This window comes from Hyperolius riggenbachi, chromosome 7, assembly GCF_040937935.1.
Source record: "Hyperolius riggenbachi isolate aHypRig1 chromosome 7, aHypRig1.pri, whole genome shotgun sequence".
Taxonomy (NCBI): Eukaryota; Metazoa; Chordata; class Amphibia; order Anura; family Hyperoliidae; genus Hyperolius; species Hyperolius riggenbachi.
The window spans coordinates 109892959-109919162 of record NC_090652.1 but is presented as its reverse complement, the minus strand read 5'-3'; the positions used below and the strand labels follow the sequence as shown (position 1 = coordinate 109919162).

The window sequence follows — 26204 nt, the reverse complement described above, 5'->3', positions numbered from 1 at the left end:
CACCCACCTAGCTAACCTGTACTGGGGGCACCTATCTATCTAACTTATACCAGTGGCGCCTGCCTATCTCACCTATACCGGGGGCAACTATACTGGCTTACCTATGCCTGACTACCTATACTGGGGGTACCTATAGCTGACTATAGGGATTTTGATATGTGTGTGCATCCGTCGGGTGTTGCCGGGGGAGGGGGGGCTGTTGTTGCCGGGAGGGGGGGGGGCCACATCCAGATTCCGCATCGGGGCCCAGAGGTTTGTGGCTACGCCACTGCCGCAGCAAACTGTCATTTTACCAAGTTTAATGGATACATGCAAATTAAATAAAACCAGATATACTTACCTGGGGCTTCCTCCATCCCCTAAAAGCCTATGTGTTCCTTGCCACAGCTCCCGGGGGCCCCTCCATAACGTCCGCCAACCAATGGACCAATTTATTTGCCTCATGTATCCTGTAAAAACTATTTCCTCTTTGATTTTTTTTTTTATCGATTTTTTTAAAAAAACTACAAGATATTTTTTTTTATTTTTTTTCCTCCCACCACCAAGAATTGCAGAGAGGATCCCCCCCTGTGATTGGAGGCAGAATTCTACTGTCAAATACTTTTTGGGTGGTTTGGAAGCCCAGATTCGAAACAGCCATATTAGGGTCAAACTTATTGTTGATGCAAATTCGAACACCAACCTTACTCATAAACCAGGCATCTACTATGGGGCCCTAGATATCTATATATTTAGTTCAGGATTAAACTACAACTTCGGACATAACTATTTTGTTCCGCTGTGGCTAGAATAGAAGGAAAGAACCTCTGCCAGTTTGCTTGAAGTTGAGCCCATGGCGTCACCGGGGAAGTAATTGACCATAAACAGTTAAAACCCTGACACAGGTACTCGGAGATACTACTTTTCCTCCATTCTTCAATTGCTGTTGTAGAGAGTTGCTGTTATCTTGCTGTTGTAGAGACATGTCACACGGATCATTTTTATTACACTTTTTTCCTGGTGGACTCAAAGCACCAGAGCTGCAGCCACTAGGGCATGCTCTATAGGCAGTAGCAGTGTTAAGGAGTCTAGTCCTAGGGTCTCCTATTTATTAGGTGCTGGCTTACTGAACAGGAAGAGCTGAGATTTGTACCCAGGTCTCCAGTGTAAGAGGCAGGGCCCTTAACCAGTACACTTTTCACCCAGACAAATCTAAAATAAAAGTTTTGGGGGGAGTGGGCCTACAGTTTTTTTAGTGGTGACATTTTCTTAAAGGAAATCTTAAAGGAGAGGAATATAGAAACTGCTATTATTTTGTATGGAAAACTGTACTCATGTTGCTGATCCTTCTCTCAGTCACTGACACAGAATGAGCATGCAGATCAAGTGTTCTGACTGCACTCTCAGCAAAGCTTGTTGCAGATGTGACTCAAAATTTCTGAAGCCAAGAGATTGACATAACAACAAGGCAACTTCCATATTTAAGAGAGAATAAAGTGGCAGTCCCTATATTGCTATAACGATAGGTTGTAAGATTCAGCAGAATAGCTAGGACTTAGATTTCAGGCCCCTTCATATCGAGTTAAGCCCTCGGACAGATTAAGCACTCTGTATCTTAAAGCATTAAAATGCATGATGATTAATTGTGGTGGTTAACCGTTAGCAGAACCAAGGCTTTCATTTCCATTTTCAAGACCTGCTAAAAACTTCATGTATTAAAGTATTTGCCTTCCTATCCTCTTTAGATCTGATCATCATGTTATATGCTGCAGTTTATACTGTACACCTTAATTTCAGGAGCCTAATAAGCTCCTAAATGAAGCAGTAAGCGATTTAGTACAAGAGACCATCGTCGTAAATACACCTTGGTTTCCCTGTAAAGATGGTGAATATAGTAGTAAAAGTAAGTAGAAACTACTGTTCATCTAGAGATCATATTCTGGTTCCTTTGTCAGATGCACATTTGATGTTAGTTTGTGATCTGATATCATTTCCTGTCCGCATCCCTGTTGACCAACACAGCCTCGTATTACAGCTTCATGCTCTCGAGCTTTAGCACGTAAAGTAGCAATACTACAGGAAGTCAGGGCTTTTTTGACTTTCTCTGTTTTTGAACAATCTTTTGACTGGCTTGTAAGGTCCAGAGGTTTGTGTTTAATGGGCTTCGCAGGTTCTGACAGGACACCAGATCTTCCACCTCTTGTGCAGTCCGGCCAATTCTTCTCAATGGATTTGAACTGGCAGTCCTCCATTTTCATCTGTCGTCTCATCTTAGCTCTGCGATTCTGAAACCAAACCTATCAAGAGAACACAGAATTGTCAGTTGTATTGAAAGTGCTCAGTGTGATGCGGGCTTCTGTAATAGTGTGAATCTCTGTTCATAAAAGATAACTGAATTTGTAAAGCAGCTATTCACTTGCCAAGACCCACCCTCCATAGTTGCCAATCCTGACCCATGCTCCAAAGAAGCCAATCACAACCTACTATCTAATAGAAGCCATTTACGACCCACACTCCATAGTAGAAGCCATTTACGACCCATGCTCCACAGAAGCCATTCACGAACTATGCTCCATATAAGCCATTCATGAACCATGCTCCATAGAAGCCAGTCATAACCCACGCTCCATAGAAGCCAGTCATAACCCACGCTCCATAGAAGCCAATCATGACCCACGCTCCATAGAAGCCATTCATGAACCATGCTCCATAGAAGCCAGTCATAACCCACGCTCCACAGAAGCCATTCACGAACCATGCTCCATATAAGCCATTCATGAACCATGCTCCATAGAAGCCAGTAATAACCCACGCTCCATAGAAGCCAATCATGACCCACGCTTCATAGAAGCCATTCATGACTCTGCTTAGACAGTCTTCCTACATTGTCTTGGCCCAGTGCTGCTCCACAGTGTTGTCAACAGTGAGGAAGCTCACTGTCTTATTTTGTTCCCTTCGCCACAGCATGCTGCTCATTGTGCACTGGCCATCATCCCTCCTCCCCGCTTCATTGAACAGTGGGGTACATTTATCAACAAAGAGTACAACTGAGGGAAATATAGAGCTGTGGCTAATAGCAGCCAATTAGATATCTACTGTTAAAGGGTACTTATACTCCAGGAGAAACAGTAGAGAGAGAGACCCCATCTGAGCAGCGTTATGTTGACATCATTGCACAGGTGCTGAGGTTGCCAGGTTGTGTGCTCTTCCACCCTGAGCACTAAGGATGGTCAATGAAATGAAAGTAATTCTGAGTTGATGGATGTCATCATGCTAATTTTGTGCAAATTTGTGTAGCTAGAAAATGGACCTATGAAATGTCGCTACTGCGGGATTTGATTGGTCCATTTACAAGGTGCTTACTTCTCCATAAAATTGGCATAAAAGAATTGCATAAGCTTGGGATTATTTGCATCTCATTAACCTGTGTTGGTGTTAGAATCCGTCATAGAGAATTCGCTACACCCGGATGCACCCAATTACTGCTGTTCAGCACTGAACAAATGGACAGGGTCAAGAGGAGTGTATTGACTAGTGTCATGTTGCGTTTCACGTTATTTTCAATACTTCCTCCATCCAGTTTGAAAGATTTTGGGGGTTCTGTAAGATTTTCTAGGACGGGGGTAATGTAGGCTTTAGAAGGAGGAATAGAATTGACCAGTCTGGGGAAGGGGGTTATGTTCCCTCACCTGCACTCTGGTCTCCAGCAGGTCCAGCCTCAGAGCCAGACCTTCTCTGGTGAATACGTCAGGGTAGTGGTTGGCATGGAAAACTTTCTCCAGTTCTTCAAGCTGCCAGCTGGAATAATTAGCCCGAGATCTGCGCTTCTTCAGCCGAGAACTCCGGTCTAAAGAGGAAAGGGGTTTAACTCAGCTAGTAAAGACAGATCAGATTTTAAAGGACATTCACCCAATAAAAGCATGTAAAGGTTATCTAATATCAATTGCATTTCATTTCAAAAGCCTTAGTTCAGACTCATGTTTTTTTTAATGCAGATTACGTAGGACATATAATTTGCAAATGCACAGATTACAAAACTGTGTCAAGTGTGACACACCTGATTACACTTCAGATGTTTCTAGGAGGTCCCCTCCGAGGACCTTTCACCTCTGCTCTAAAACCAGACTAGTATTTTAGGAAGACACCTGCAAGGGCCTATAGTCTCTGCACTTGTTGTGTTCAGTAATGCAGCATAACTGGAACTATGTTTATTTACAAGTTACTGCAGCTCTGTTCATCAAGCCATGTAATGCTTTGTAAATCCAGCACACACACAAACAGGCAGGGACAGGAATCAATAAGTCTCTAAAACAGCATAGATAGATCCCAAGCAATCATGCAGCGTCAAAGTAGTTTTACAGTATTATCACAGTGCCATCTACAGGCCAGAAGCATGAACACCATAGCACTGATGTATGGCTAACTTTTGAGAAGACACCTCCAACGACCTTTTCCCTGATTCACCAAATTTCAGTAAGATTGCTGTGTGCAGGCAGCACAAGGCAACTTTACCGGTACTAACGCTGGAAGAGCGCTGCCCATTAACCTATTAGCATCACGTGCATTACTGATAACGTGATAACATGTCTGTAGCTATGGTAGCACACAGCATAATGTGATAATCTATGTGTCGCTAGCCTGGCGGTTTTTATAATGGGGACAGCAGAGCATGGGGGGCGGCTGGAGGCAGAATAAAAAGACACAGAGGCTGGTGATTGTATGCAGAATGTGCCTCTGTGTCCTAATACTGATTTCAGAAACTCACCTCTGCTTCTGGTTCTGGGCGTTGCTCCCCCTATGTTAGCAGTGGTAAAACTGCTGTGTGCTAACATGGCAATTGTGCGTGGCAATCTAACTGCAGCTTGGTGAATCAAGGCGCTTATATCTTTTCACATCCATTTGGCCATTACAATTCTGATTATAATTACATTTTTATGGGTAATCTTGATTTTGCATAATTTTGAAGTAAATAAAAAATTGTGTTCATGGAATCCACCGATGTATTTTCACCTAATTTGCCAAAGCAAGTTAGCAGTCAGCGTGTCACGTGTTTACAGAGTAGTGAACATTTCCGCACAGATATTGGTGAAAATGGGTATGAATATGTGTAGATATCAGCGCCTATGGATACGGCAGCAGCTGTATGGACTAGACAAGTCCTCCAATACCCAATAAAGTGCTAAGATATAATTGATGTCCACAGCGCTAATGAAAAGAATTGATACTTTATTTTAATATACAATACAAAATAGTAATTTGAACTTAGGCCATAACAATATAGCACCTTCCCCTTTAAAACACTAAACCACCAGCTGCCGTCTTCCCAGGGGCGTAACAATAGACCCTGCAAGGGATTCAGCCGCAGGGGGGCCCAGAAACCACAGGGGGCTCCATACAATATTTTTCATATACAAGCTCACTGCAGTGAGTCTGAATGAATGTTGTATGTGTGGTGGTTTAGTGTTTTAAAGGGGAAGGTGCTATATTGTTATGGCCTAAGATCCAATTACTATTATGTATTGTATATTAAAATAAAGTGTCAATTCTTTTCATTAGCGCTGTGGACATCAATTAGAAAATGGGTGTGAGAAAACACATTTTCGCCAAATGCATTGAAATCGATTTCAAAAAGTTTCTTATTTTCACAAAAATGTGTATCTTGTAAAAATCCATTATATTGTGTCTCACAGATTTCTTTGCACAGGACCAGGGCCGGTGCTTCAATGGGGGCAATCTGCGTTATTGTCCCAGAGCCCCTAAGCTCCTGTGCAAGTGGACGCCCTCCTCCATTAGTACGTGCATTCCCATCTTCATTGTCACAGGGGTGCCTCTTCTCAGTGACAAGGCACACGTTATTATATACTAACACAGAGGTCACACAGGACAGGCGCCCCTGTGAGGATGAAGACAGGAACGCATGGACTAATAGAGGAGTGTGTCCACTTGGACTGGTGAGTCGCTATGCTGAAGAACACAACTTAACTTTGCTAAAGGGCCCTTTTATGAGTAGAACCAGCCCTTCCCAAGGCCGTATTTAAACTTTTTGTGTCCCTTTTGTGCCAAGTATGTTGTGTCTCCCCTTTCTTGCTCAGCAGCGCCCCTCTTATTCCATGTGCCGCCCCCTCGTCTATGTTTATCAGCCATGTACAGCAGCCCCATTGTTTCATGAACAGATTCCTTGAGTATCAGGTTCCCATTTTCAGCCTCCTCTCTTTCATATGTACCGATCCCTGTTTGATGTTCAGGTGACCGCTTTGTGTTTCAGCCACCCAAGGCCTGGTCCTCTTTCTGCCATTATAAATAAAGCAATGACCAACTGGAACACTATAAGCTACTGACATAACACAACAACCAGACACAGATCAATGTTCCTGCATCCATTATGCATGATACATGTTTTTTTTTCCACAGACACACATAGATAATGTACCTGAGCAATGGCATTCGCTGAAATGTTAAACAATTCCTGAAATCAATATTTAATGGTATTAATATTGTCTTAATGCAGCCGGGGAGTGGAATGTCACAAGAAGAAGGAAAGACCTGATTTATGGAGTTCCCTCTAAGAATCTGTTTGCGGAGCAGTGCCAGACTGACTACAGGGAAGAAATGTGGGAACTGCTCTGTAGCCTGGGGGAAGATTTCTATTACACACCCACCAAGCACTTTATTATTTACAGCTGTAATATTCATGCAATCTTCAGATCAGCCAATCACGTGCCAGCAGTGCAAGGCATAACACCATGCAGATACAGAGCAGGTACTGTGATTTCTGATTGTGACAAAGGCGTAATTGTAGGTGAAAGAAAAGCTAGTTTGTGTTTTTCTGTAACTGCTGATCAGCAGCGAGAACCTGTCTTGGTAACGAAAATGTTGTATTGATGAGAGACATCAGAGGACACTGGACAAACTGCTTTGAGCTGACAAAAAGGCTAATACAGCTCAAATTACTGTGGTGCGTAGAAAAGCATTTCAGAATGCAGAACATATTGAACCATATTGGGTTCCACCCTATCACCCAAAAACAGAAAGCTGAGGATACAGTAAGCACCAAATCACCAAAAAACTGGGCAGACACAGGAAAAACATAGTCTGGTCTGCAGAATCCTCATGTTTGCTGAGTCTAAGACACACAGAGATAATTGTCAGAGTTTGACATCAACATTGTGAATCTGTGGATCCAAACAACTATTTGTCAGCATGGGCGGTGCTACACTGGGGAACAGTGGGGAATACTGGGGAATGCTGAGGCACTGCAACAACAACCCCCCCCCCCCCACACACACACACACACACACACACCAGTTGGAAATCACTATGTCTCCCTGAGTGAACCTTTCCTTCCCCCGCTCAGTAACATACAGTTAACTGGTTCAAGGCTCCAGCAGTGTACATTGAACAGGATAGGGTCTGTAAAGAAAACTCTCCATGTCAGCCTGAGTCTACGTGGGCTTAAGTAAACCAAGCATCTTATCTGTTTGCCATAAATGCTTCACAATCCTTGCAAGATTCCTTGTAATGTATCTGGATGACACTTATATTTGCAAATAAATCTCTCTACCTACTTCTGATTTTATGTTCTAACGTTATCAGTCAACAATAATAGAGTCTGAAGAAGGCTTACAAGCTGAAAGCTTACTGTTGTTTTTTTTCAAACTAGACAGTAAACTAGAGCTTGTATTACACAGACAGGGGCCCATATGCAAGTCACTTTTTTCTCCTAAGTTTTCTCCTAGATCATACATGTCAAACTCTGGCCCGCGGGCCAAATCTGGCCCTCAGAGGCATTAAATTTGGCCCTCAAGGGGTTTCCCCACTTTGCATTATGTATGGCTCACTGTAGACCACCGGAGAAGCTATATTGGAGGTGAAGCCCTAGAACACCAGGGAACCCATATGGGAGAGGTAGGGGGAAAGCACTAAACACTAGGGAACTGTATAGGGGAGGGAGGAGGACCACTAGACACCAGAGAACTTAATAAGGTGGCCAGTAGACATTGAGGTTGCATTGCGACTTGGTCCCAGTGTTCAATTTTGGCCCACTTTGTATTTGTGTTTGACACCCCTGTCCTAGATGATATTTTTGTATCTTCTCTTTACAATAACTTTTCAGCATTTCACTATGAAAAAAGTACCAAAAGTAGTAGAAAAAGTACTATCAAAAATTATTTTGTGTATTTTCTTGCTTGTTTGGGGATTAAAAGGCATTTTATTGACAAGGTATGAAAATATCAACTTGGAAAAAACTAAGGAGAAAAGGTGAATTGCATATGGGTCAGGAAGTTTGGAATCAGTAAAATACAAGCTCAAGTCTCCACTCTCCAGCAGTGTTTAGCTACTAAGATAAGAAATTACACACACAGTGGCCCAGGGTCTTCTACAGTTAATCTGCTCTGTCTCTCCCGTTCCTCATTTCTTGGTCCAAGTCCTTTGACCTGGACATACTGCTCTGCGCATGCACAGTATATCCTATTGGGCTTCCTGTGAACAACGTGAGGACGTACCTGGCACATGCGTGTGCTCCTCCAGCGAGCTCTGTCACAGGAAGCCCAATAGGACATACTGCACATGCGCAGCACAGTATGTCCAGGTCAAAGGGCACTGACCAGGAAATGAGGAACGAGAGGCACAGCGGGCGAACCGTAGAAGACGCCGGGCCACGGGAGGTGCGATAACCCTATGCGCACCTCCCCACACACAGGGCACCATTTTTAAATTTAAAGTAGGGCTAAGGTATCCTTTAATAGCAGTTGGGTCAGATTTGATGGTGGTGTTTCCAAGCTTGAAGTGATGTTTCGACTTTGTATGCTCAATAGGATTGATGTCAGGGGACTGAGCTGACCATATAAACAGATTCAACTCTGATTGATGTTCCTCAAATCAATTTGAGACCAATCGAGTATGGTGGCAAGGGCCCACAACAGATGTCTTTTCCTATTTTTCTGTAATACCAAAGGCACTCTCGATGGTCTCCTGCTGCTAAAGCCCATCCTTGCAAAGTCTGTTTTGTTGTGCATTGGGATATGCTTTGTGATGCACCTGCGTTGAATTCAGCTGTAATTTGTTGTGTAGTTGCACTTTTGTTGCTGTAGACTATGCATGCTACTCGCCTTTCACTTCTGTCATTCACCAACCTCTCTTGACCAGAATAGTCCTTATAGCTTGAAGTTTTTTTTTTCTCATTTCCACCTTCTAAACACCCGAAATACTGTTGGGTGAAAATATTCTAAAAGAATTGTTTCAGAGATGCTAGCACCAGCTCTTCTTGCACTGACAATCATCCCTCTTTCAAAGTCAGTGAGAGTGATATGGAGACTGCCATATTTATTTTCTTTTAAATAATATCCGTTGCCAGGCAGCCCTGCTGGTCTATTTGGCTGCAATAGTGTCTGAATCACACCAGAAACAAACATGCAGCTAATCTCGTCAGATCTAACAATGTCAAAAACACCTGATCAGAATTTGAATACCGTATATACTCGCAAGCAAGCCGAATGTTTTACCCCCAAAAAGTGGGCCAAAAGTGGGGGGTCGGCTTGCTTGCGAGTCGTTGGTCCGCGAAAGCACTCCCCCCCCCCCATGGCCGCCGCTGCTATTAGCTAGCTTACCCGGCGGCTTCCTCTATTCCCCTCTCCGTCTCCTGCTGCCCCTTGTAAATAATTCACAGCAGCTCGGCCCACACATCGCCGCTACAGGAAGCCGCTCTCTCTACGGCCTCTCACTCATCACACAGCAGCCGCCGTGGGGCGAGCTGCTGTGAATTATTTACACAGGGCAGCAGGAGACGGAGAGGGGAATAGAGGAAGCCGCCGTGTAAGCTAATAGCAGCAGCGGCCGTGGGGTGGGGGAGCATTACCTACACACACTGGGATGCTATACTGGGCACTATACTAGCTATACTGGGCACTACCTAGCTATACTGGGCACTATACTAGCTATACTGTGCACTTTACTAGCTATACTGGGCACTATACTAGCTATACTGGGCACTTTACTAGCTATATTGGGCACTATACTAGCTATACTGGGCTCTAACTAGCTATACTGGGCACTATACTAGCTATACTAGGCACTTTACTAGCTATACTGGGCACTTTACTAACTGTACTGGGCACTATACTAGCTATACTGGGCACTATACTAGCTATACTGGGCACTTTACTAGCTATACTGGGCACTATGCTAGCTATACTGGGAACTTTACTAGCTATACTGAGGCACTACCTACCCATACTGGGCACTATACTAGCTATACTGGGACACACCGGGGGAATCACAAGGCCAGCATTTCCTACCCCTGGCTTGTATGAGGGTCAAGAATTTTTCCTGGTTTTTCAGGTAAAAGTTGGGGGGTCGGCTTATATGCGGGTCGGCTTGCTTGCGAGTATATACGGTATGCTTGTTCGGAGTCTATGGCTAAAAGAATTAGAGGCAGAAGATAACTATGTTGTCTGAAGCTGAGCATTCTTTATATAAGCAACTCTGCATTGTTACGGCACTCTACGTTACTGTTGGGCTGGTTTACTCTCAAATAAGGGGTGTCCCTTATTTTTTTGGGCACTGTGTATATATACTTTTAGGGGTTTGTTTTGGTTACCTACCAGAGACCTTCACCTTTTACCTTCTGTTTCTAAGGACTATTTGCAACTGCTCATTGTTGATGGGCCTGGAGTCTGGAATGAATGCCCTTGTGGTCTGTTTACTAATGCAGCCCATGTATAATTACCTGGCAGATGGCAGAGCCCTGCCTGATGAGGGAATAGCATGGCATCTTTCTCGGCTCTGGGGGAGCCGCTTGGCTGAAGCAGCTGAAATGCCAGCACAGGAGCAGGGAAGAAGATGCTGGAGAAGGCAGTAGGCAAGATGTGGTGGTATATATGGGTAGCCATCGGCCGAGGAGGTATTTGGTTGGCAGTACTGAACATGCTGAGATCTAGAATGAAGATATAGTATATGTTAGGCATTCCGCTTACCACAATCATTCACAGTAACTAACTACAGACTCACTCAGGGAGACCACATGGTTATGAAAAGTGCAGTAATCTTTCCCAACCAATCAAAAAGCATCCGAACTAATCTTGCCATAAAAATCTAACTCTTATTGGTTGCTACAGGTAACTCACCTTTTCACTGGCATATTTATATATAACTGGAGTCATTAGCAGATGAACAGCCTTAAAGAGACACTGAAGCGAAAAAAAAATGATGATATTATGATTTGTATGTGTAGCACAGCTAAGAAATAAAACATTAAGATCAGATACATCAGTGTAATTGGTTCCAGTACAGGAAGAGTTGAGAAACTCCAGTTGTTATCTCTATGCAAACAAGCCATTAAGCTCTCCGACTAAGTCGTGGAGAGGGTTGTTATCTGACTTTTATTATCTCAACTGTTCCTGGACTATTTACTTTTCCTCTGCCAGAGGAGAAGTCATTAGTTCGCAGACTGCTCTGAAAGACTCATTTTGAATGCTGAGTGTTGTGTAATCTGCACATATTATAGAATGATGCAATGTTAGAAAAAACACTATATACCTGAAAATAAAAGTATGAGAATATTTTCTTTGCTGCTAATCTAGTAATTATTCATAGTACACAACCAATTCACTATATTATATTTTTTTTCGCTTCAGTGTCTCTTTAAGTGACACTGAAGTGGAAAAAAAATCTTATGATATAATGAATTGTATCAGGGGCGTAACTAGGCCCCACCGGGCCCCCCTGCAGAATTTCTGAGCGCCCCCCCCCCTGGGGCCCGCTCGGGGCCGTTTTGTGGGGGTTGGAGGGGACGCAGCATGAGGGGAAAGCCATGCAGCAATTCGGCGGGGAGGGGGGAAGGTCCCCCCCCTCCCTCACCTCGGGGCTCTCCCCTCTGCGCTCCCCTCCGCCTTACATCTAAGTCCGGGCAGTGTCTGGGCAGCGGCGGGCAATCTTCGGGTGATCCGGATAGTAGTTATCCGGCTGACACCCAGTACTGCTGTGCTGTGCGGGCTGGGCGGAGGATCAAGCTTACCCTTCTGACGTCTTCTCCGGCCGTCCCTCGGCGCCTCCCACGATGCGTTCCACTCGTCGCTCACGTGACTTCAAACATTCCTCCTTCAACCCGGAAGGAGGAAGTGTTTGAAGTCACGTGAGCGCCGAGTGGAACGCATCGTGGGAGGCGCCGAGGGACGGCCGGAGAAGACGTCAGAAGGGTAAGCTTGATCCTCCGCCAAGCGGGCCCCAGGAGGGGGGCCCCGCGGGTGCAGGGGCTGCAGGCCCTATTGTTACGCCAGTGAATTGTATGTGTAGTTTGGATAATTAATAGAACATTAGTAGCAAAGAAAAGAGTCTCCAATTTTTATTTTCAGTTACATAACTTTTTTTTATAACATTGGATCATACTGTCATACTTGCAATTACAAACCACACTTTGTATTTTAAACTATGAAACAGAGCAGAGCTAGCGACCATTTGAACTCTGCTGTAGTAAAATCTTATCTGAAGCTGTGTCTTACTGTTTGTTTGATGTACAAGTACTTCAGAAGATAGGACTATCTCTGACCCAAATTGGGTCTCAGAGCTCAGAGAAGCTCTTTTGCATAGATAGCAAATGAAGTTTCTCAACTCTTCCTGTACTGGAAACAATTGTGCATTATAATACCCATCACTGCATATACCTACCTGTTGTTCACTTCAGTGCACCCACCTACCTATGTGAGCGCATGCAGTGTCCTTGTGCCTGTCCAGTAACTGTCTGTGTGTGACAGGTGCACATTATAATACCCATCACTGCATATACCTACCTGTTGTTCACTTCAGTGCTCCCACCTATCTATGTGAGCGCATGCAGTGTCACTGTGCCTGTCCGGTACCTGTCTGTGTGTGACAGGTACACATTTGTAATACCCATCACTGCATATACCTACCTGTTGTGTTCAGTGCACCCACCTACCTATGTGAGTGTCCGGTACCTGTCTGTGTGTGACAGGTGCACATTATAATACCCATCACTGCATATACCTACCTGTTGTTCACAGTGCACCCACCTACCTATGTGAGCGCATGCAGTGTCACTGTGCCTGTCTGGTACCTGTCTGTGTGTGACAGGTACACATTTGTAATACCCATCACTGCATATACCTACCTGTTGTGTTCAGTGCACCCACCTACCTACGTGAATGCACGCAGTGTGATATACCACTCCGTGCATACCTGTTAACTGCACCTGTGTGACTGCACATTGTATCAGTCAAGTCAGTGCATACCTTTCACTTCATCCCCCCCCCCCCCCCAACATGGACAAAACAAAAGGCAGAGGCAGGCCACCTGGCAGGTCTGTTCGAGGTCGCACTGTTGTGATTTCGTGCGGCCCTCGACCAAAGTACAGTGTTCAGAAGAAGGCATGTGCCATCAACCCCCAATATTCTCAGGACGTAGTTGACTATTTAACATAGAACACCTCATCTTTCTCAGCTTCTGCACATACACATGGGCTACAACTGTTGCCGCAACCACGTGGCACGCGTGTGTTGTGGCGACAGGTCGCCTGTGTGTATGGCGTGCGCGCCCCGAACCGTCGCTACTCAGAGCTGTCGCCGGGCGATTTGCGCGGCCAATCGCCTGGCCGCCGCAACTGTCGCTAGTCCGCGCGTGTATGCGGACTAGCGACAGCAACCCATAGGCAATACACAAAGCTTCCGGCGGGGGGGGGGGAGGAACGTCGGCGACAGCTTCCGTTGCAGTACTAATCCCTCTTCCGCCGTGTGTATGCGGTGGGACCTGGCGACGAGCTGTCGCCGATCTGTCGCGCACACGCTCCCATGTGCTAGTGACCAGCTACATTTGTGGCTCGTGTGTACCCACCATAAGTCGCTCCCCACACAGCATCTCTGACCGCAGGCCGGTTGACTGCCATCTTCGCCACCTCCAACAGGGTCCAGGACTCCAGGTGGATTGCTGCTAGCTGCTAGCAGCGGCCGCTATAATCATTTTTCTGGTGCGTGTACATGCCTGCCTAATTTTTCTGGCTGCACTGCAGTTGCAACAACAAAACAAAAAGCATGTACACGTGCCAATTCCCCTTCGTGATCATTACCTTGCCGCGGTGAAGGGGCTTGCGTATCACAATGAAGCAATGACCGACGGCTATATGAGTGTCTCGGGGGGAGGGGGTCACACCCAAGATAACAATGTCGTTGCTTCATTGTGGACAGACCAAATTTGATCAGCTGGACAGTCACTGTTGTTCTATCATTGAGCTACCACAGCCCGGCGACCATATGGGCTTGAAAACCGCCATGGCCTGCACTCTGGCCATGGTGCGCACTAGTCCACAAACAGCTGTTTGCGGTGCGTTACACAGTGAATTTGGTGTGTCAGTGTGAAGCAGTACTCTAATTACACTCCCTGATTGATGTATACACATGCAAGATGTTGTAAAGCACTTTAGGCCTGCAGTTTAACATTCAATGTGATTTCTGCCCTTAAAACACTGCTTTGAGTCAAATCCAGATTTTTCCTCGGGACTTTTGGCGTCTATCCCACTCATCCATGCAAAAACTCAGATGTTAGACCCCTTGAAACATCTTTTCCATCACTTTTGTGGCCAGCATAAGTGTTTCTAGTTTTCAAAGTTCGCCTCCCCATTGAAGTCTATTGCGGTTCGCAAAAGTTTACACAAACCAAACTTTTGCGGACGTTCGCGTTTGCGTTTCGCGAACAGAAAATCGGAGGTTCGGGCCATCTCTACAGTTAGGGTGAAAAATAAGTAACCTTTTTGAATCAACCCCCACTGAGTCCTTTCTGCGCCTGGATGGTGGTACAGAGCCCTTCATGCAGGTTTTTTTCCTCCATGCACAAGAGGCTCTGTGGTACTGTGCAGGAACTCACAAAGGTGCAGTGCAGACCTGTTTATATGGCTGCAAATTAGAAGAGGGTCCCAGCGAGCAACGGAGTGGTCCAAAATTACACGGGAAGCCTCTGGATCATCCAGAGCCTTCTCTCTACCTTGGTAACTATTTCACTTTTTTTTTTCTCACAGATTTACGTCACTGGGATTCCCTGGGATCCCCGTCCGTCTGCACATGTGCACTGCAAAGCAACCCGCTCCGTCATTCAGGCTAGGCTCACAGTGGGACGTTGTGGAGCTGCGTTAAAAGTCTTATAACGCAGCTTACCGCACTGCAATAAGAAGTCTATGCGACCGTTCACAGTGCAACGTTAGCATCGCATGGTAACGTGTAGCGTTATGTTTATGCACTGCTGCTTTGATGTGTTCCCTCTAAGCGCACACCTTACCAGGTATAGGAAAGCATACTTTTCATTGTCTGTATGCTTCACTGTACCTACTGTATGCGATGGCAGCGCAGCGTTAATCTGTGCTACCACTATTTTGTTGCGTTGCCACTTTATAATGCAACATCCCACTGTGAACGCGATCCTTTTCTGTGAACAGGCCTGCAGGATTATATGGGCAGTGAGTTGACATGCAGAATTATTCTTCAATGCAACAGATGCACAGTGCCATAAGCAAGACCCAGAGCAATGTCAGGCTGCCAAGCAGGAGCAAGAAGGTAAAAAGGAAAAAAGTTGTGATCACTATGCAAATACCATATAGAAAACCCACCAAAAAGCACAGAAAAGGTTGTGCATCAAGTAGCAAAAAATAACTTAACTTACTTATTAAATTAATAATAAATTACACCTTTTTTGTGATTATCTATAGCTCCCTTTTCACGTAAAAGAATTCACATACAGTCGTGTTCGAAATGATTCAACACCCACTGAAATTGAGTGTTTTGGCCAGTTTGACATTGATTTTGATCATTTCAGTCATCTTGTTTACAATTAAATCAAAGAGGCACTTGTAAGTCAGACAAATATAACATAACATTTATAATGAAATAACCACAAATGTCTTTTCTGTGCTCACATCATTATCAGTGACATTCTTTCTTAGTACTTAGTACAACATCCTTTTCCAGTTATAACCGCTTTTAAACGTGAAGCATAGCTTGACACAAGTGTCTTGCAGCGATCTACGGGTATCTTAGCCCATTCTTCATGGGCAAAAGCCTCCAGTTCAGTCACATTCTTAGGCTTGCGCGCTGCAACTGCTTTCTTTAAGTCCCACTAGAGGTTCTCAATCGGATTTAAGTCTGGTGACTGCGATGGCCACTCCAAAATGTTCCAGCCTTTAATCTGCAACCATGCTCTAGTGGACTTGGAGGTATGCTTAGGATCATTGTCCTGTTGAAAGGTCCAACGTCTCCCAAGCCTCAGGTTTGTGACGGACTGCATCACATTTTCATCCAATATCTCCTGGTACTGAAGAGAATTCATGGTACCTTGCACACTCTGAAGCTTCCCTGTACCTGCAGAAGCAAAACAGCCCCAAAGCATGATCGACACCCCGCCATGCTTCACAGTAGTCAAGGTGTTCTTTTCTTCATAGGCCTTGTTCTTCCTCCTCCAAACATAGCGTTGATCCATGGGCCCAAACAGTTCTAATTTTGTTTCATTAGTCCACAGAACACTATCCCAAAACTTTTGTGGTTTGTCCACATGACTTTTGGCATACTGCAGTCAACTCTTCTTATTCTTTGGAGACAGCAAGGGGGTGCGCCTGGGAGTTCTGGCATGGAGTCCTTCATTACGCAGTGTGCGCCTTATTGTCTGAGCTGAAACTTCAGTACCCGCATCTGACAAATCTGTTTTCAGTTCCTCAGCAATCACACGGGGACTTTTCTCCACTTTGCGCTTCAGGTAGCGCACAGCAGTCGAAGTCAGCATCTTCTTTCTGCCACGACCAGGTAGCTTTTCAACAGTGCCCTTCCTGTGGTGTCTCTTGGTATGTTTAACATCCTTGCAATCTTCTTATAGCCATTGCCCTTCCTGAGAAGAGAAACCACCTCTTCTCTTGTCTTCCTGGACCATTCTCTTGACTTCACCATGTTTGTAAACACACCAGTAAATGTCTAGAAGGAGCTGAGAATCACAGTCATTTTAAATCTGCCTAATTGGTGCTTATTATGCTTGATTGCGGCTCGTTAACATCCATAGGTGTTTTCAATACCTGATCGAAAACACTTGAATGAACCTCTGTTCTTAAGGTGGGTACACACATCAGATAAAAGTCTTTGGAAAAGGAAAGATCACAGGCCAATTTTACCCCCTTCCATGTAGTATGAGAGCAATACCTACACAGTCTATTCTATTGAGCTGAACTCCACATTAGATACAAATCTTTGCAAGATGATGTACACAAAGATGCTGTACACATACAAAAGATCAGTATCTGCAAAAGATCAGTTCCTGCAAAAGTTCCGTTCCTGCACATTGCATTCATAGTCTATGATATCTGCAGATCTCATACACACCATGTTTACCGGACATTCATCTGCAGATCAGACAATCATCTGCAGATCTGAAGATCCATCCTGGTGGATCTGATATGCAGATGAATGTCCGTTAAACAAGGTGTGTATGAGATCTGCAGATATCATAGACTATGAATGCATTTTGCAGGAATGGATCTTTTGCAGGAACTGATCTTTTGCAGATAATCTGTTGCATGTGTGCAGCATCTTTGTGTACAGCATCTTGCAAAGATTTTTATCTGATGAGGAGTTCAGCTCAATAGACTAGACTGTGTAGAGCACAGGTGTCGTACTCCAGGCTGGAGGGCCAGATCCATGCCAGTGTTTAGGATGAAATGAGAAAGAGAGGAATGTGTGATACCTGATGGACCACACCTTTCCTGATTCAGATCCATCAATTAATTTGAGCTGTGTCAAAAATGTGTGAGGACCTCGGCCCTCGAAGGACCAGTTTGACACCCCTGGTGTAGAGTATGGCTCTCATACTACATGAAAGGGGGTAAAATTGGTCTGTGATCTTTCATTTTCCAAAGACTTTTATCTGATGTGTGTACCCACCTTTAAAGGACTTACGAGGCCAACGAAGCAAAAAAAGTTAATTACCTGCATCGACTTTAAGGCACGGAGGACGCCGTCCACGCCCTACGTGCCGATCCGCCGGGTCCCGTCTACGTAGCGTGGATCGGGGGGGGGTTGGCCCTAGGGCTGCGCAGCCGCACTCGCGGCCAGGCGGACTGCGCAGCCACGGCCAGAGGAAGCGGCCATTTTTGGAGAGGCAGGAGAGCCCGACCCGGGCCGTGGGGTTGGGAGCCGGCCCGGGGGGGGGGGGGGCCTAATAAGCGGAGGGACCCGGCGGAACGGCACGGAGGGCGCGGACGGCGTCCTCCGTGCCTTAAACGATGATGCAGGTAATTAACTTTTTTTGCTCCGTTGGCCTTGTAAGTCCTTTAGGGCTCGTTTCCACTATTGCGGTGCAGAATCGCCTGGATTCCACCTCTGATGAAATCGCATGCAGGTGCGGTTTTTTACGCGTTTTTACGCGATTACGCATGCGATTTTGCATAGGTTAGGCTATATGCGTTTTTAACCATGTCACTGCCTGTGTTAATTTACATTGGTTCCTATGCGGAATCGCACGCGTAATCGCGTAACAAAAACGCATGCGATTTCCCTATTAAATACATTGCATGCGATTCGCATGCATTCCACTCTCAGGCGAATTCGTTGGCTCTTTTGTGCGTTTTATCACCGCTCAAAAAAACGCACATCACCAACGCAACAGTGGAAACAGGCCCATCCACTTGCATACCATGTGCGAATCCGCATGCCATTTTAGTTGCATTTGGTTCTTTAAAAACTCCTTGTAAGATTTCATTCTGAACACAATTACAAATGTACACTAAATTCCCTAAAACCCTTTACAGCTGTAGGTTGTGTGGGATTGTGATTTGGCATTCATAACACATTTAATGTATTTTCCAACAACATTGCGGATCTGATTTGTGTTTTTAAAATGGCTAGCAGTGCGTCATTTTTCCTGCATACAATATGTGAATCACATATCTTGGAAATACAGAAAATTTGCCTTTGGTTTGCAAAAATGTGCATGTGAATTTAAAGTACAGTGCATACAATTTCATGTAAATTATCTTAATTTGGATGCAAGAACAATCACAAACAAAACGTGGTAAAAAATAAAATTGTAACTGAGAAATTACAAAATGCAGAATGGGGAAAAGCAAAAAAAAAAAAAAAAAAGCAAAAAAATCACATGGTTAAAGTACACCTGAGCTGAGCATGATATGGAGGCTGCCATATTTATTTCTTTTTAAACAATACCAGTAGCCTGGCTATCCTGCTGATGTCTTTACCTGCAGTAGTGTCTAAATCACACTCCTGCAACAAGCCTGCGGCTAATTCAGTCAGACTTCGGTCAGAAACATCTGATTTGCATGCTTCTTCAGGGTCTATGGCTAAAAGTACATAGAAGCAGAGGTTCAGCAGGACAGCCAGGCAATCTGTATTGTTTAAAAGGAAATAAATATGCCAGTCTTTATATCCCTCTTGGTTCAGGTGTGCGTGTGCTTTAAAGGGCACCTAAAGTGAGAGGGATACGGAGGCGGCCATATTTATTTCCTTTTTAAACAATACCAGTTGCTTGTCTTTCTGCTGATCTTTCATGCATCAGTATTGTCTGAATTACACACCTGAAACAAGCATGTGGCAAATACAGTCAACTTCAGTCAAACATCTGATCGGCATGCTTGTTCAGGGTCTGTGGCTAAAAGTATTAGAGACCCAAGATCAGCAGAACAGCCAAGCAATCTGCATTGTTTAAAAGGAATTAAATATGGCAGCCTCCATATCCCTTACACGTCAGGTATGCTTTAAGTGTGAAGGCTCCCTAGGGCAGCAATAGCTAACCTTGGCACTCCAGCTGTGACAAAACTACGAATCCCATCATGCCTCTGCCTCCCCAATTTATGCTTAGAGCTGTCAGAGTATTGCAATGCCTCATGGGACTTGTAGTTCCAGCACAGCTGGAGTGCCAAGGTTAGCCATCACTGCCCTAGGGAATAGAATTAGGATCCATTGGTTGGCTGCCCTGTATTCACTCTAATTACTGTCATTACTGGGACAAACTTAAACACTTGGATGAGCTGAGCATCTGTGTTTCTGAAGACAGATTGCTGTGAAAGAGAGATTCTGCCTGCATGTCTTGTATTTGTCTAGCGCAGTGGATTGTAAGCATGAAAAGACAGGACTAGCTAGAAGCATTTGCCCTCTTGGCAGCTTTCTCTTACCTGCCTGCAGTCTTGTCCAGGTTTGCGCTCTGGGGCACTGGAGTTTGCCTCGGGAGATCCTGGATGTGTACAGCCACAGGATAAACAGAAATCACCCTATGGGTGTTGCTGCGCAGATTTCACAAGACACCTACAGCTCATACAGGTGTGATCTCACGCAGCTGCCACAGTACAGTCTCCCCTCAATCACTCCCTGCTAGCAGGAACTATTTTTCAAAATCTTCAAAGAGGTTCTTCAGTCAATTAGCGTGAAGTGTGATTGAGAACCAAGATTAAATTACTGAGTAAATATTCATCCCTAATGCATCCACGCCAATGACCCAGAAAAGAGCTGTCACTGGGTGGATTTGTTCAGTTAAATGTGCTGGAGATCTGTGTCATGCGAAGATGTGTATAGCTTTTAGCAGCGGTTATTAATTAAAGCCTCATTCTAGTCTGAAGTCTTTGCATTTTAACTCAGGAGGACACATGGCATAGCCTATCTGCTGAATGCATTTAACCAGGGGAGTAACTAGAGGGGAGCAGCACCTGAGATGGCAAGGGGGCCCCAACTACTAACAACAAACAACAACAAATAACATTTGTAAAGCGTTTTTCTCCCGTAGGACTCAATACGCATGGCTCAGACCAATAATTGGTTGATTGGTAAATTGTGGTACAGAGGAAGAACTCTATAAGTCCAGAACTGCCAGACTAAACAGGTGGCTTTTCGGTCTTGATTTGAATAACTCCAGGGAAGGGGCTGTCTTTACTGGGTGTGGTAGGGAGTGCCAAAGGGTAGGGGCAGCATGACAGAAAGCTCTGGCTCTAATGGTTTTGAGGTGCACTCTGGGAGTGACCAAGTTTATGGAACCTGCTGATCTGAGGTTGTGAGAGGTGTGGTGCAGTTTTGGCAAGTTCTTCCCTTCCTCTGATGCAGGGACTATACTTCAGATCAGGGGATTTTGTGGCTACACTTGTTACGGGTGTGAAGATCACGATGGCCACACCTGTTTTATGACCCCTGTGAGATGGGCCCCAAGGCCAGGAAGGACACCAAGGGGAGGGGTGTGAACATTTGGGGGGCCCCATGAATTGTAGTTATGCCACTAACATTAATCTGAAGGAATAGATCACTAACCCCCCCTAGATCAGCCTTTATTATCCTTCTTCCCCCTAACGGACCATTCTCACAAGACACACACTAATTCCCCTGGTATAGGCAGAAAAGCGAATGGTGCTTCAATGAGGCACTTGCCCAGGGCCTTGAGCTTCATAGGGGCCCCAAGTCAGGGAACGTGAATGTAATTACTTAAAGAGGAACTGAAATCTCATTCTGTAGCTGATGATCCCTTTATCAAGAGATATATTTACATTTTTTTTCAAATAGATAATCAGGGACATCTGTATGGCCAATATTCGGTGAAACCCCTCCCACAGGGTGATGTCAGAGCCATGGCCCTGACAGTTTCCTGTCTCATTGCAAGCAGTATTTCCCTCTGTGCATTTCACATTGTTAGTGGGTGTGTTTACAGATAATGGCAGTTGGTGCTGTCAGGTTTTTTTTTTATGTCTGCCAGTAGTAAAGATGATGTCCTGCAGGCTCACAGTGGATCAAACAACATGAACGAATTACACGGCAGGTATGAATCATTTCTTGATGTACGATTATTTTGTTTTACCCTCTCACTGCAATGTATTGATTTATTTTTTCCCTTACTACTATCTTCAGGGAAAGTTCCTCTTTAACTTTGAGTACGGTACTACAATGTAAGTGGCAGTGTTTTACCTAAGCCTATTTGTGGTGAAATACTCACCTCCAAACAGTAATTGCCCGTGGAGGGGTTATAATCTTTCTATCCATGTCCCATAGAACAGGTAATGACATCATGTTATGTCCGGGCGATAACCAGCACAGACATAACAAATCCAATCACCTCCTTTACATGTTGAGTGACATCACATTATGTGGATTGAGGACGCAAAAAGGGTGAGATGTGAGGCCTCATAGATATGACAAAGAAGCTGGTAAATATTGTCAGTTCCCATAGCTTTAGTACAACAGCTGCTTTAGGTCGGGGTGGGGTGAGGTGGGGGATGTACAGTATATATCAATTATTATTATTTAGTATTTATATAGCACCGACATCTTCCGCAGCGATCTACAGAGTATATTGGCATATCAATGGTATATTGCTGTCGGAAAACTTGGGGGCAGGGTGAAGCCGGAAAACAGCTCACCTGACTCCTCCACAAGTCACGGCGGTACTAATTACTATTCCCCCTCCAGGCCGGAATGGACTCAGGGGGTAAGGTGCTATAGAGCTGATGTTGTCCCCTACAGTCTGTTGCCCTGAATCACGTGAATTAGTCTGCTTCATGGTAGGGCCGGCCCTGTTGATAGCTTTTGATGCTCACTGATTTTAAGTCAATTTTCTCTATTTTTTATTTTTGGATTGTTCAGTTTACAAACAGATTCTTTACAGATACTTGTTGTCTACACATTTGTGTTAAAACTTTTCCAGTAAAATAAGGCGCATAACCTCAGATCATTTGGCAGCAAAAAAAAAAAAATCTTATTCCTCAAGCTGCAGAAGACAGTAATACCTTTTCAGCTAAATTCTACCGACGCTAAAGAAAAAAAAAAACCTGCTTGTGCGAGGATTACCTCCAGAGGAGCTTTGAAGGCAGATCACTTTCTCAAAGAGGAGAAAATTCCTTCTCTCCGGAACACAGGGGAAAGCATGACATTCCAAATCACTTACAAATAGCAGGTAATTTAATTAGCTCCACTCACCTGCCTGCATTACTTATATCAGCAGGCTGTCTAGCAGCGCAAATCACCCAGAACCAGCACTGCCCAAGTGCCTGTCAGCTATTCCACAGCGCTCAGTCACAAGCGCTTCCACCTTCACTGAAAAGCCTGGCATAATTGTGGGCCACTGGCAGAAAACCTTGACGCTTAAAAGCCCCACTTTGGGACATTTATTGTATATGCATTTAACATTATTTTAAATAAACTATACATAAAAAGTTAGTTTTTGCAAAAAAAAAGTAAAAAACAAACAAAGAAAACAGCTACACCAGTTCCTAGATCAGAAGTGTCAAACTCAATCAGGTAAGGGGACAAAATCTAAAATCTAGTCCAAGTCACAGGCCAAATTGTTTATTAAAATGTAACATTTACTGAACAGTCTCAAACTAAGTGGAGTAGTCATAGTAACCGTGGGTGAGGGAAAACTCCTCCCCCTTATGCAGAGTAGCACAGTGGAACTTTTTAATATTTACCTGATCTAATTTTAAATATTACACTGTTCTGCTGCACTACTCTGCTATTGGTGGTGGTAGATGTGTAGGTGTTTGTGCTTTACCAGCTACCAGGAGGGGGTTGGTGGATTTGGATTCAAGGAGGGGGCCCCGTGCTAATTTTGTTGGGAGGAGTCCTGTGGGTTATTGTTGCACCCAGGATCAAACTAAAAATGTGTCAATCAGAAACACTATCAACGGTGCACTCCTCTGGACAGGAACTTACAATACTCGACAGTGGAAACTCTTAAGGGCTACATAAAATGGCAAGGAGGGCTGCATTCGGCCTGTGAGCCTTGTGTTTGACACCTGTGTCCTAGAGTCTCCTTGATGCACTACTACCTGCTTAATCTCCGCTGATCTGTGCTGAAAACTATGCTGTCCAAGTTGTGGCGAGGGCCAAACTGCAGCTTCTAGACTGCTTCAAAGATTAAGAGAGAGGGCGGGCACTAGTGCTCGTATCACTATTAAAACATTTATTGGCAGCAGATGGTAAAAACAGAGGAGGCCCCCCGATGGAGAGTGCTGTCCCCTACCTGACAGCTGTTTCACAACACACATATCAGAGGTTTTGCGGGAGTGCAGAGATGCCGGAAACTGCGCTAGATCGCAGCCGGTAACTGTGCTAGATCGCGGTCGCTGTCAGGTAGGGGGGATCGCTCTCCATCGGGGGCCTCCTCTGTTTTTACCATCTGCTGCCAATAAATGTTTTTATGGTGATATGAGCACTGGTGCCCACCCTCTCTCTTAATCTTTGATGTTGGAAAGTTGTGCTATGGCGGCTGCACAGTGTATGTAAACCTATGGACTATATTGTTCGCCCTGGTTATGATTCAAATGCTGAAGTGCTAGTCATTCTTTCTCTCTGTTGCTGTCTTAATGCCGTGGTCCCACCTGTCAGGTTCCATGGCCTATTCTGCTGCTGTCACAATTTTATTTAATTATTCCTGTGATCCCACCGCCAGGTTCCATGGCCTACCCTGCTAAGACCAATTCCTCCTGCTGTTGCTTCATAACTACTCCCAGGAACCTCCTTCTGCTGCTGCTATAATTTTACTTAATTAGTGCTGTGATCCCATTGCCAGGTTCCACGGGCTACTATGCTACTACCGACTCCTACTGCTGTAGTCATAATGTAATTTAATTCATGCCGTGGTCCCACCAGCAAGTTCCACGGCCTATTCAGCTACCTCATTATCAAGAATCGAGTGCTCTCATGCCAACGTTACATGCCAAAGAGGCGGAGAAGAAGAAGAAAAATATGACGTTGTAATCAAGAATAGAGTGCTCTTATGCTAATATTACATACCAAAGAGAAGACGAAAAAGTTGTGATCAAGAACCGAATGGCTCATGCTTACGTTACCTGCGAAAGAGAAGAAATCGTTGTGATCAAGACTGAAGAGTGCCCATGCTAACATTACATGCCAAAGAGAAGAAGTAAAAGAAGAAAAAAAAAAAAAAAGGAGGTAGACCTAGTAATAAAAATCGAGTGCACTCAAACCAACGTTACATGCCAAAGAGAAGAAGAAGAGAAGAGTTTGACGTGATCAAGAAGCGGGTGCCCTGAGCAACTTTGGGGGCTCCTGCAAACTTTAAATATATAAATGTATATATACCACCGATAGACACATATTTATTTAGATTGTAAGCTCACAAGGGCAGGGCTCTCTCACCCTTTTGTGTCTTGGATTTTGTTACACATTTATTCATATTAATTTTGTAATTAATACTATATTGTTCTTTGTACCGATTCTGTGTTTTGAACCAACTCTGTATTTTGTATATTGGTATACACCATTGCCTGTATTATTTTGTACCCCATTTTGTTTCTTACTTTGTACAGCGCCATGGAATATGGTGGCGCTTTATAGATCAATATTTCCAGAAATCCATACATGCGATGTAAAGTTGTAAAAAAAAAAATCAAATGGATAAGGCAATGTATATTAACATTTATATAAAGTACAATATAGATGGCCCCCCCAATACATGAATAAAATATTATATGTATGTGATGTATGTACAAATTGATGACTAGGTACAATTCAAGCAAGAACATCACAACTATGACTAAGGGTAGATTCTGAGCCCGACACGTGTCAGTTGATCCTGTGGATGTATTTGTCCTTTTTTTGTGTGGAATTTTTTTAATAAAGTTTACCGGCTTTTATCTACCTCCCTGCAGTCTGTGGATCCCTTGTGTTGTTCTATGTGGCTTGGCCGACCAGATCCTGCACCAATGGGTATGTGTTTGTGGGGGTCTAGAGCTTTTGAAAATTTATTTTAGGTAAAATTTAAGCATAATCAAAGTCAAAAACGCCTGTAATACTAACCTCTCCCCTCTCCACATCGAACACTTATCTCCCCCTCTTACATACACCTAACACTAACCATTTCTCTCTCCACATCTACCACTAATCTCCCCTCTCACCACACCTACCACTAACCTACCTCCTTTCCACAGCTAACACTAACATCCCCCCTCTACACACCTAACACTAACCTCCCCCTCTCCGCTCCTAACACTAACCTCTCACCTCTCCACACCCAACACTAACATCCCCCCTCTACACACCTAACACTAACCTCCCCCTCTCCGCTCCTAACACTAACCTCTCACCTCTCCACACCCAACACTAACCTCTCACCTCTCCACACCCAACACTAACCTCTCACCTCTCCACACGCAACACTAATCTCTCACCTCTCCACACCCACCACTAACCTCTCCACACCCACCACTAACCTTTCACCTCTCCACACCCACCACTAAC

General features: G+C 44.5%; 1 protein-coding gene across 1 annotated transcript; it reads right to left on the bottom strand.

Moving 5' to 3' along the window:
- Positions 1-1904: 1904 nt before the first annotated feature.
- LOC137526094 (visual system homeobox 2-like) lies at positions 1905-20485 on the bottom strand. Its single transcript, XM_068247309.1, has 4 exons — positions 20144-20485; positions 10706-10912; positions 3669-3826; positions 1905-2276 (listed from the first exon to the last, which is right to left on the bottom strand). Exons 2-4 carry the CDS (start codon positions 10902-10904, stop codon positions 1905-1907), a joined length of 729 nt encoding a protein of 242 aa, XP_068103410.1. The 5' UTR covers positions 10905-10912; positions 20144-20485.
- Between the last annotated feature and the right edge of the window lie 5719 nt (positions 20486-26204).